The sequence below is a fragment of the Vombatus ursinus genome, unplaced genomic scaffold, assembly GCF_900497805.2.
Source record: "Vombatus ursinus unplaced genomic scaffold, bare-nosed wombat genome assembly UNPS02014773.1, whole genome shotgun sequence".
NCBI classification, from domain to species: Eukaryota; Metazoa; Chordata; class Mammalia; order Diprotodontia; family Vombatidae; genus Vombatus; species Vombatus ursinus.
The window spans coordinates 7,800,175-7,812,060 of record NW_020954551.1 but is presented as its reverse complement, the minus strand read 5'-3'; the positions used below and the strand labels follow the sequence as shown (position 1 = coordinate 7,812,060).

General features: G+C 44.5%; 1 protein-coding gene across 2 annotated transcripts in view; it reads right to left on the bottom strand.

Moving 5' to 3' along the window:
- PTPRG (protein tyrosine phosphatase, receptor type G) overlaps positions 1-11,886 on the bottom strand; it is a 790,321-nt gene that overhangs the window by 108,216 nt on the left and 670,219 nt on the right. For both annotated transcript variants that reach the window (XM_027863786.1, XM_027863787.1), the window contains exon 13: positions 3,643-3,772. In XM_027863786.1, coding sequence (XP_027719587.1) covers positions 3,643-3,772 — 130 coding nt within the window. The remainder of the gene's footprint in view (positions 1-3,642; positions 3,773-11,886) is intronic.

Here is an 11,886-nt window from a genome sequence, read left to right as displayed (position 1 = left end):
TCTCTCTCTCTCTCTCTCTCTCTCTCTCTCTCTCTCTCTCTCTCTCTGTGTGTCTCTCTCTCTCCCTCCTATCTATCTACATCCCTTTCCCCCCACTATTGCTCTAGGGAAGGGCGATCTACTCTTACTTGAAAGAATGATAATGTGGGTTCACATTTGGTCAGGAGAGATACCATGGGAAAGGTCAGAGAAAGAAGTGTCGAGCAGTGGCAAGTGGTAACTCCCAGCTGAAGGAGATGGTTCAATGACCAGCCTGCAAGAGTCATCATAAGTGGTTAGATGTCAGCGTGGAAGGAAGTCCCCAGTGGAGCGCTCCAAGGATTTGCACTTTCTAACATTTTTGTCAATAACTTCAACAAAGGCATAGATCATAGGTATATGAAACTTAAGGATGACATAAAGCTGAGCTGGATGGTTAGTATGTTGGCCAGTAAAGGCAGGATCTAAAATGATCCTGACGGAGTAGAAAGTTGGGTTGAAGATGAAATTTAATTGGAATAAATATAAAAGTCTTACACTTGAATTAAGAAAACTGCCTTCACAAATACAACAAGGGGGAGCTCAGGGGAAAGTTCTGCACTGTACTTACTGGCTCTGGAGCCAAAATATCTGGGTACAAATTCCTACCTGTTAGACCTTGAGAAAATTATGTAATCTCCTTGTCGTCAACTTCCCCAACTATTAATGAAGGGGGCTAGACCAACTGGACTCCAATGTTCCTTCCTAGCCTAGATCTCTGGTCCTAGAATTCTTCAAGCTCTAGATCTCCCAACCTATGGCCCTTCACTAGGCAGTGGTTTATCAGAAGACTATCTGGAGGTTTCAGTGAGCTGCAAGTTCAATATAAATCCAGGATATTATGGCAGACCCAAAGCCTGCTGAGGAGAAGCATGATGTCTGGGACCATACTCCTCTGTGATGGCACCACATGTAAAGTACCGGGCGCCATTTTGGGCACTGTGTTTTAGGTTGGAGAATGTCTAGAGGAAGACAACAAAGAACAGGAAAGGCTTCGGTATCCTGCCCGATGATGATGGGTTGAAGGAACCACGGATGTTTATCGCAGAGAAGAGAAGACTTAAAGGGTATGGGGGATGATGGCCATCTTCAAGTATTCTCTCTTGGAGAAAAAGACTGGACTAGCTCTACGTGGTCTCAGATGGAAGAACTAAGAGAATGAGCAGAAGATGGAAGGAGGTAGCTTCAGGGCTGGTTGCCAACTGCTTCTCTCCCTTAGATTACAAATGACTGAGTTACATCAAGTCAGACACAAAGATTAGGGGCAGCTAGATGGTGTAGTGGATAGAGCGCCTGGCCTGGAGTCAGGAAGATTCATCTTCCTGAGTTCAAATGTGGCCTCAGACACTTACTAGCTGTGTGACCCAGGGCAAGTCACTTTTAACCCTGATTGTCTCAGTTTCCTCATCTGTAAAATGAGCTGGAGAGGGAAATAGCAAAAAAAAAAAATGATGCTATCTTTGCCAAGAAAACCTTAAATGGGGTCATGGAGAGTTGGACAGAACTAAAACGACTAAAGAACAACAAAAGCAAAGACTCAAAGATTAAGTCCTTGTTGTAGGAGCAAGACACAAATGACTCAAACGTCTAGCTTTCAAAACAATTCCATAGTTATGCTGATTATGAAGCTGCCATATCTATGAAATGTTAACCAACAGATGCAAAACATGAGTTCTTTGTCTTCACTTCAAGAAAAAAAACCCCTGTGATACTCCAAAGTCACTCAGTGTCTCTGTTTCAATTTCAGGCAATAATTGGCCAGGCTGTCACCTGGCCTGGCCTCGGTGCGTGTTCTATTTAGGGCAAGTTTGTTCACAAATCATCCATTCTCTCCAAGTGTCTAAAAGAGAAGAAGGCCAGTTCTGCCACTGTACTGTCAGAACTGCTTTGTCAAAGGGTAAGATGGGTCACTTCTTAACTGACCAGTTCCCTGGGCTTCCAATGTCCCCATTCACCCCTGAATATTAATTTAAAAATATATGTGTTGGACAGAAAGGAAGCCCTGATCCCTGCTGATCTCATTCTCAACCAACTTTTTCAGACTCGGCTAATTCCAATCTATTTGTCTTGTTTTTTTCTTCCATACTCATTGTTATGTTATTAGCATTACTAGTTTTATAAATAAAAAAGTTTTATGCCTAAAAAATAAAAATTTAAGGACCAGGTTGCCTTAAACCTATCCTTTTAAAGTGTGTTTTTATAATCGTGACTCTTGGAACCTTTCCTAAAAATTCTTTCACTAATGATCTACGTGTACTCGAGAAAAGGCAAAGTAATTTTGGCGACCCTGAACCCCTTTCAAAAAAAGTCCCAGGAGAAAAGCGTAAGCCCGTGGCATAGAGCTGGTTACCTCTGTGCCCTCACCTGCTCGCCTCCTTTTAAGGGGCCAAGGATGAGGAAACCACTTGAGGAAACCTGGCCCTGCCTCCCCCAGGTCCCACCCATGCAAATGCATGGCTAGCTGCTGTTTCTCCTTTTTGTTTCTGTGGAACAGATTTAGGATTTCATTAGTCTGGGGACCTCTTGATGAGGAAACTCTATCACTGCAGATGGACCTCTACCCTGCAATGTAATCTTAGTGAGGAACTCAGAGATCCGGTGACTTCCCCAGGGTCCCACAGACAATGTGTTAGAGGTGGGTCCTGAAGCCAGTGCTTTCTGACCCAGAAGTCAGCTCTCTATCCAGTACACCATAGCTGTCTCTCCTTACTTCGCCTATTGTTAAGTATTTGTCCCACATATTCTCTGGCATCATCAAGGCACAATCACACTTTGTGTTAGCATGAAAGGCTCAGTGAAACCTTTGTAAACTTACTAAGATGTGTATCTTTAAATACGTTATGGCTCAGCATCTAGGTCAGGGATTCTTAACTTTTTATGGGTGTCGTGGACCCATGGCAGTCAGTCTGGATGTACTAAAGGACCTACAGATCCTTTCTCACAATCGTGCTTTTAAATAATTAAAGGAAATGCTAAATTTCAGCTAGAGTTTAAAGAAAATAAAGATGTACTTTTTGCCATCCGAGTTCACGGACCCCCTGAAATCTATGCAAGGACTACGGGTTAAGAACCCCTGGTCAAGGCGAAAGGCCTTTTCATCAGTACTTTTAAGAGCATCAGCCTATGGAGCTATCATGAAATTATCCTAAACTACTTGTATCTAAAACTGTGTTTTTATTTGTCCTTCTCATCTTTATATTTATTGTATCTATTTACAGGGGACCTTGCTGTCTGCCCGGTTAAAGTATGAGCTCCCTGAAAGCAGGAACTGTTTTATTCCTTGCACTTGTATTTCCACTGCCTGTTGATTGGCTGACTGTGAAGCTGGGGCCCAGTTCAGCTTCCCAATCTGTCCTTTAAGGGCCGACAGCACCAAGAGCCCCAGTCCTTGGAGGATGAGATCTCTCCTGAGATAGTTAATGTAGAAACCCTCCAGCTATCACAACAGGAACTTTCTGAAGGAAATGAAGAAGCAAACCAGAGAGATCATCCCCACCCCTCTCTCAGCCTCCCCAGTGGAACCCCCTGGCTTTCCACCCAGCCCTCCACCGGTCAGCAGGTACTTGAAGGCAAACTCTCTCCAACACTTGTAATTGATTCTGAATATAAAAGAAATGAACTCACCTCCAATAAACTAGCACAGCAATAAGAAGAACGAGGCACACAAACGTCAGCGCAGACACTACAATCAAGGGGATGATCCAGTCCATCCTCCCAGGAGAAGCTCGGGTCACCATGCTAGACGTGTTTTTGTCTGCAGCAAACAGAAATCGGTCCAGTTAGAAACCAGGGGGCGAGATGGAGGAGAGAGAATGGGGAAGGGGGACAGACAAGGACAGAGATAGACAGATAGACAGAAAGAGAAAGAGAGAGAGACAGACAGAGAGAGAGAAAGAGACAGACAGATGGAGAGAGAGAGAGAACAGGAGGAAGATATAGTGAAAAAGAGAGAGGAGAAAGGAAGAGGAGACAGGACAAGAGAAAAGAGAGAGAGAATGAGAGGGGAGAGAGAAAAGGGAGGGAGAGAAAGGGAGGGAAAAGAGAGAAAGAGGAGAAAGAGAGGAAGAATGAAGGAGAGAGGGAGAATGAAGGAGTGAGGGAGGGAAAGAAGGAAGAAAGAGAGGGAGGACAGAAAAGGAGGAAAAAAGGAAGGAGAGGAAGAATGAAGGGGAGAGGGAGAGAATGAAGAGGAGAGAAAAGAAGGGAAAAGTGGGGAGAAAGAAGAAAAAAGAGGGAGAGAGGGACAGAGAAAAAAAACCAAACTGGAGGGAGTAAGAAAGAGGGAGAGATGCAGAGAGAACAGAGAAGGGGTTAGCGCAACACCAGGCACCGAGTTCTGCTCCACTTTTGCAAGGGGAGGGACCAAAGAGTCCCAATCCACACGCCCAGTGTACGCCGTGCTGCCTGTCCTGGTGAGCCCAGGGATCACACAAAGTGCAGCTGTCACCATTTCCTCCTTAGTCACAACCAAATCACTGCTTCTTACATAAGCTGGCTCTGTCAGCATCAACCCCACAGACTGAAGGCCAGACAGACCAAACGCCCTTTCTGCAAAAGAGGTTTGCAGACGTCGACCCTGACACCAAGCTCTGGTACCAGGGTGATCATTAAACATATTTTATTTAACTGTACATATGTGTGTATAAATAAAATTCTTCAGGCACCTGTCTCTAGCTTATCTGTACATAATGTCTGCATGTTTTCCCCTTACTATATATCTATCTATCTATATCTATCTATATCTATCTATATCTATATCTATATCTATATCTCTCTCTCTATATATAGATAGATATATATATATCTATAGATCTATAGATATATCTATAGATCTATAGATCTATATATTTATGAGCCCCTCAAGGGCAGGCACTGTCTTTTGCCTTTCTCTGTATTTTCAGTGCCTGGCACATAGTAGGTGCTTAATAAGAGTTTACTGATTGCCTGAGAAAATGATGTGAGGTCTTAGATCCCCGAAACCTAAGCTGTACTCTGTACCTGAGGCAGGAGAGCAAGGTATAATCTCCCTCCCTGAAAAGCGTTGCTAGGGAAGGCTTAGTTCCATCCTCTATGTTTTTAATAGACACAAACCAAGGACTCACTCTGAGCCGATGTGGCTCTTGCCCTATATATCTTTTCCACATGATCTGGTTAGCCCATGTCTACATAACAGAGGCAGCTGGGAGTCTACACTTGTCCCCGTCCCAGCTCTTTGCTATGTTACATCATGTCGGTTCTGCACTTTCAGGGGGGCAGAATGTAACGGGGCATGTGAAGGCGGCGGAGGGAGCACAGACTCAAAGGTTAACTGTGCCTGGAGGTGGGAAGCTGTTCTGTTTTCGTTTTTGTGGAGAGCAGGGCTGCAGGCTGATGCACGCTCAGCGAGGATTCTGTCTGCTTTCCCAAAACTAGGCCAGCATTCAGTTAGGGGAGGTAGGACCCAGCAGGAGGCTGGCTGGAACAGGGACTAATCAGCTGGAGATGGCCAGGCCAGTAAATACGAGCTGAGCCGGGAATGGACAATTGTCAGTCCAGAGCTAACAGCTGACCCCATCTGGGATGGCGATCTGGATCAACTCTCATTTTACAGGGCGGGCTACATGACTTGTCCCGGTGCACATCAGTCCATAGGTTCAAAGGCCGATGACTTTAGATATTACCTAGTTACACCCACTCATTTAACAGATGAGGAAATAGGGCCAGGAAGTTTAAGCGATTCGCCTGAATTGTTTCAGAAGGAGGATCTGAATTCAGGTCCTCTGACTTCAAAGCCAATGATTGAATTTCCACCATATACTGTGATATTTACACTGTGATAACTTGTACTTAGATGTGTATGTGTGTTGTCTTCCACATCAGAACGAAGGTTCCTTTTGAGCAGGGATTATTTCATTCATGTTGTTGTTCGTCATTTCACTCGTATCAGACTCTTTGTAGCCCTGCTTGTGGTTTTCTTGGCAAAGATACTGGAATGATTTGCCATTTCCCTCTCCAGTTCATTTGACAGGTGAGGAAACTGAGGCAAACAGGGTTAAGTGACTTATCCAGGGTCAATCAACTAGGAAGCATCACAAAGATGGTCTTCCTGATTCTAAACCCAACGCTCTATCCACTGCAACACCTAGCTGACCCCCAGTTTCATTCAACATAGATAATAAATAACACTTATTTGACTTTCCTTCTTGAAATCAGCTCAAGTTACAAAATGCTATCACAATGTCCCATTTCTTCCCTCCTGCAGCTCACATGAGAAAAGTGGGTTTGAAATTGTCCCCATTTTCTGGATGAGAAAACAGGCAAAGGGTTCATATAAGGTCACATGACCAGTTAGCAGCAGATATTTAGGATTAGAAGGTCCACATTTAACTGCCCCCTAAAGCTCATTGATCCAAGCCCACGGCCAAGCCCTAGGGAGACAGGACAGTAGGAGAACAATGACAGAAGCCAACCCCGTCTTCTCTTCCTTTGGGTTTCCTGGGCAGGCTGCCCTTCTTGGAGCCCAACAAGTCATTACTGGGTCTGGGATGTGTTGGGGGGGGGGAACGGGGTAAACCAGGAAACTGTTTATGGCTCGTCTTGTAAGAGAGAAAAGAGGCCCAATCAAAAACCCAACCATGACTCCTGTGTCCAATTTACATGAACTCAGCATCTTGGTCAGGGTGGCCTCTTCTGCAACGTCAGATTTGAGTCACATACTTTATGGCTTGATATTGGGAGAAATGTATGGAAGCTTAGGCCTCAGCTCCACTCTAAGCTCTGAAAGACAGCCAGACTATTCTAGGATCTCACAACCACTTTCTTAAGCATTCCTTGGGACCAGGTCATGCCTTCTACTGGAGGGCCACAAGGGGCCAGAATAATCTCCACTGGACTGGAGATTATTCTCCAGAAGGCCTTCCAGGGCAAGATCCCACAGATACTCCACTGAGGAGAGGAAAGAAGGCCGGGCAGTTAGAGGAACCGGGACTGTTTCAGGGGACTATCTCTGTTTTCAAAGTGCCACACTTGTAATATTATCTACATTATATCGTGAACAGAACAGCCTATTTCTATATAACAGTCTATATTTGTCAAGAGAATGTGAAAAGTCCCAACAATAGCTTACCTCACCTAAACAGAAGTAAGATGGGATCTAGGTGAATATGGTGATAGGACAGCTCAAAATTGGGAAATGAGTTACAAATTGAAAAAAAAAATAAGGGAGAGCCCCCTGGGCAGCCAAGTTCATACGTTAGAGCTTCACTCATACAGCCCCTTCACCCTCACTCAGAGTCTGTTTACTCACATTTACACACAACTTTAAGAGGTTTAATGCCGCCTCCTCCAGGAAGCCCATCCATTGATCTTTCTCCCTAGTCCAGTCAGAGGTGAACTTTCCTGCCTCAACTGTCCCAAAACTTTGTACACCTCTTATATACAGATTACTTTCTAACTCATGTGAACACTTGTTTGTGGAAGTTACTTGAAGACAAGAACTGATTCACTTTTTATATTTTCTGTGGCCCCTACTAGATTACCTGGCATTTAGTAAGTGTGGACCTTGCATAAGTATCGGATAGCTAGGTCACACACCGGGTAGAGTAATGGACTTGGAAACAGAAAGTCATGAGTTCAAATTCAGCCCAAGATATTCACTAGTTGTGTGACCCTGGGCAGGTCACTTAATTTTTCGAGGCCTCAGTTCCTTCATCTGTCAAATGAGGGGATTAGACTCAGTGACCTCTGAAGTAGATCCCTTTCAGTTCTAAATCAGAAAACCTTTGGCTTTCTAATCACCGGAGTAGCAGAAGATTTTTGCTTTTATACACCTTTTTACAACCCATTTGGATAGATACAATTTTAAAACATATCTATTTCCCTTTCTTTATTAAAATAAAGGGCATGGTTAGGCTGTGTTCACACTAGCGAGCATTTGGGAGAAAGTTTGGGAAAAATAACTCACATGGGTTCACCTCATGGGAGCATACTCTGCTCACATTCATTTCCATGCATAGAGTCAAAAGTATATTTGAAGGGGCAAATAAAAACCAGGCAGTGGCCTCTTCTTTGTGTGATGTTTATAGGATCATAGACTTGTTGTTCATCCTTCGAAGAGGACCAGTGACATCATGGGTGATGTCTCGACTTGCCCATGAACTGGATTTCAGTGAGGCAGAGTTGCACAAAGTCATCAGCCTTACTCTCTTTAAGAGTCATCAAAGTCCACTGGCAGGACAAAAGTCAGGACTGGAGATGGACTGGGAAGCCCTGGCAGCTTCTATGTCTGGCCAAGCTCTAAGCGCTCCTCATCACCTGCTTCAACCGTCTTCATGGCCACTGGTACAACTTGTTCTCATCTGCCCATTCCTACAGGGGATGTCTTCACATGCGTGGGGTAGACATCCCCCTAACTCACGATGGACTTGAGACCTGTCAGTTGCCCTCAACCTAGTTCAGCCCATCCATCTGCTGAGACGGTTTTATCAGAGTGTGCCTGATTTTTGGAGCCAGAGATGAAAGTTGGGTGATGGTTTGCCATGAAAGGTCGATGAACAGCCCTGAAAAGGGCTCAACAAGCCCTCACACCAGAGGTGCTAGTTCTCTCTGAACATTTCATATAACCCACACTTCGAAGTCCCTGAATCTAATTCCTTTATTTCACAAATGAGAGTAGCTGAGGCTCAGAAAATTTGAATGACTTGTCTGAGGTCATAGGCAGTGAACGAGGTTCCAAAGACAGATTTTCTGACTCCCAAAACTTGTTTTCATGGGAATGATTACTTATAGAGGAAGTCAAGTTATCTGGTGAACACACAGAACCCCGAGCATGAGTGCTCTGATCCTGACGCCATCTTTATTTCCCAACACCTTTCATCATCAGACTGGTTAACTGTACGCTCCCTATGGGCAAGAACTTTTCCTTGTTCTGCCTTTGTGTCCCCAATGCCTTGAACATACTGTATGCTTAATTAAAGTTTATTGAATTATTCAAATGAACGAGTGCTATTGGTTTCTGACATGTAGCAGCATTGGAAGTGGGGTGACAGGAGGGAAGCTGGACCCATGATTTTCTTGATGTAGGAAATCCCAATGTGGAAATCCTTCTACAGTTGCAGATCAACAACTTGTCTGTAACTTAATCGGAACGAGTTGCCTGGGAGGGTAAGGTCACATAGCTAATACGCATCATATGTCAAACCCAGGACTTCAACCTTGAATTTCCTGACTCAAAGCCTGTTCCTACTATGCAACAGACCATCTCCTAACAGGGAGCACAGGCAACATCGTGTCTTTTTCTTCTAACAGGACACCTTTAAAATTCCTGATATTTATACCAAGCTTTTAGGCTTGCGATTTTTAGGCTCAGCCAGGTGAGTCCTGGTCTAGACAAGCCTTCTTCACCTGGACAAGCCTTCTCTCTACATTGGCTCCTACGAGTGGCCACTTAGCCTGTCTGAAGACCTTGACATCTACTGGGTGATCTTTAAGGTTCCTTCTAGCTTTGATCCTATGAGCCAGTGACCACGAATCTCTCTTGGTGGATACATTTTGTGTCAGCGTGGACAAAGGAGCAATGAGCTGAACTGCAGAGTTAACAAATCTACATGATTGTGAACGCTAAAAACAAAAATCAAATTTTGAATAGTCAGTAAAACACCAAATTACTCTAAGCTGTGATCCCCCAACTCCCTTCCTCAACTTGCACAGATATGCATATACACACACACAAACACACACATATACACGTACACATATGTATGTATGCATGTATATATGTATATTTGTCCAAACTTCCTCAAATTTCTTGAAGTTTTCGGTGCAGCTTTCAATGGAATGCAGACGTCCTGCCCAGTGTGATGGGCACAGTCTCATGTTCAAGTACAGCTCTAGTTATTCAAAGGCTCAGTGGCCGACTCAGTTGCCTTCCAGAGAACTCAGGTTGCTTTCATCAACGACTGTGCAGCCTGTTGGCTCCTCTGGTCTTTTCCAAATCGGAATCTCAGAATCACAGAATTGCAGACTGAGAAAGGACCCGAGCAGCCAGCTAGTGTGACCTGAACTTTATGAAGGTCTTCACATTAAGACCAACATAGGCCAACTCTGCTGAGCTAGTTTCTGCTCACCGGGATCTCTATTATCTCCAGGCTGTTCCGACCCGAGATGGACTAGCCCCCTTATTTATTAGATCAGGGTAGCATCCCAAGCCAATGGACAACAAGCTTACAGAGCATCTAAGGAGAATTGAGAATTAAAGTGGAAAACATGGCTTGGGGAATGCTAGCCCACATGCCTAGGTATACAACTGCCTGGCTCTTGAAATAAAGGTTTTGTGTCTAAGAGCTTCCTTAAGCAGGTGCTCATTAGGACTCCATAGTCATTTGAGAAATTTAAACAATTAATTGAAAATCAAGTAATTTCTTTGTGCCACAGATTGGCGGGCGGGGGGGGCAGGGGTGGTGGTCTATGGAGTCTATGCTTTCCTTATCTTGATGGATGCTGACTTCTGCCATTTCGGTTCTGGGTCTATACCTTGTTGATCAGTTCAAACAATGCGGAAGAAAGTAGGGATATACCCCCAAACACTCATCCGGCAGATAGGATTTGATGATTGAGAACACTGTAAACGCAGATCCAGAAACTTCTCCAGATTCTGTTGGATGCAGGACATGGGCAACCCAGTGGATGATGGAGGGCAGATGTCACACTTGTCTTCGCTCCTTTCAGGGTCAGGGGCACAGGGTCATAGAAGCAGAGCTATACCGGGCAGTGCACTGGACTTGGAAGGCTGGCTTGACAGTTGCCTACATGTTTCCTTGCACAGAATATTCCATCTCTTGTCTTCGGGCCTTTCCCTGGCTGTCCCTTCCACCACCAGAACGCCCTCCCCCTCCTCACTTTTGCCTCTTGGCTTCCCTAGACTCTTTCATGATCCCACCTTCTGTAGGGGGCCTTACATGGCAGCCATTCCACAGAGATTAATGTCTACACACTCTGTCTACATCGTGCATGTATCTTGTTGTTTGCATGCTATCTCCCCCATTGGATGATGAGCTTCTTGAGGGCAGGGACCGCAATTTTGTCTTTCTTTATATCCCCAGTGCTTAGCACAGAGCCCGGCAGAGTACAAATGCTTAATAAATACATGCTGACTCATTGACTCTGTGACACTAGATCCCTCCTTATGCACACAGCAGTTTGCAAATGGCCTCTGCTATTAGATTGTGAGCTCCTTGAGGGTAAAGTCTGGGTTCTTGCCTTTCTCTGCATCTTCAGTGCTTAACACAGTGCCGGGCACACAGTCAGTGTTTAATAAATGCTTGTCGACTGACTAGTTTCCTCATCTGTAAAACAGGGATAATAATAATAAAATCTACCTCATAGAGATGCTGTATCAAATGAGATAAGAGGTAGAAAATACTTTGCGAATCTTAAAGTGTTATATTAATGTTAGCCATTATCTTTAGAACTAGACAGAACCTTCTAGGTCACTTAGGCCAATCCCCTCATTTTACAGATAAAGAAACTGAGGCACAGGAAAGTTAGCAATTTGTCCAAAGTCAGGCAGGCAGGTAAGCAGCAGTGCTGGGATTCAAGGCCAGATCCACTGGGGGCCTTGAGTACAGCTCTCCTCATGGCACTGTGCTTACATTCACCAAATGACCTGTTTCCTGTTTATTTTTCCCTCCCAGTTTTCTCTTAAAGAGAACTTTCAGTTCAGTTTGATAAGTAAGCATTTATGTTCCAGGAACCATCTTAAGTCCTGGGGTGGGGGCAATTGTCACAAAGACAAAAATGAAGCTGGGCACCAAGAGTGAACTGCCCAACATCTCATTCTGGAGGTTTGAGAAGAGAGAGAGAGAGAGAGAGAGAGAGAGAGAGAGAGAGAGA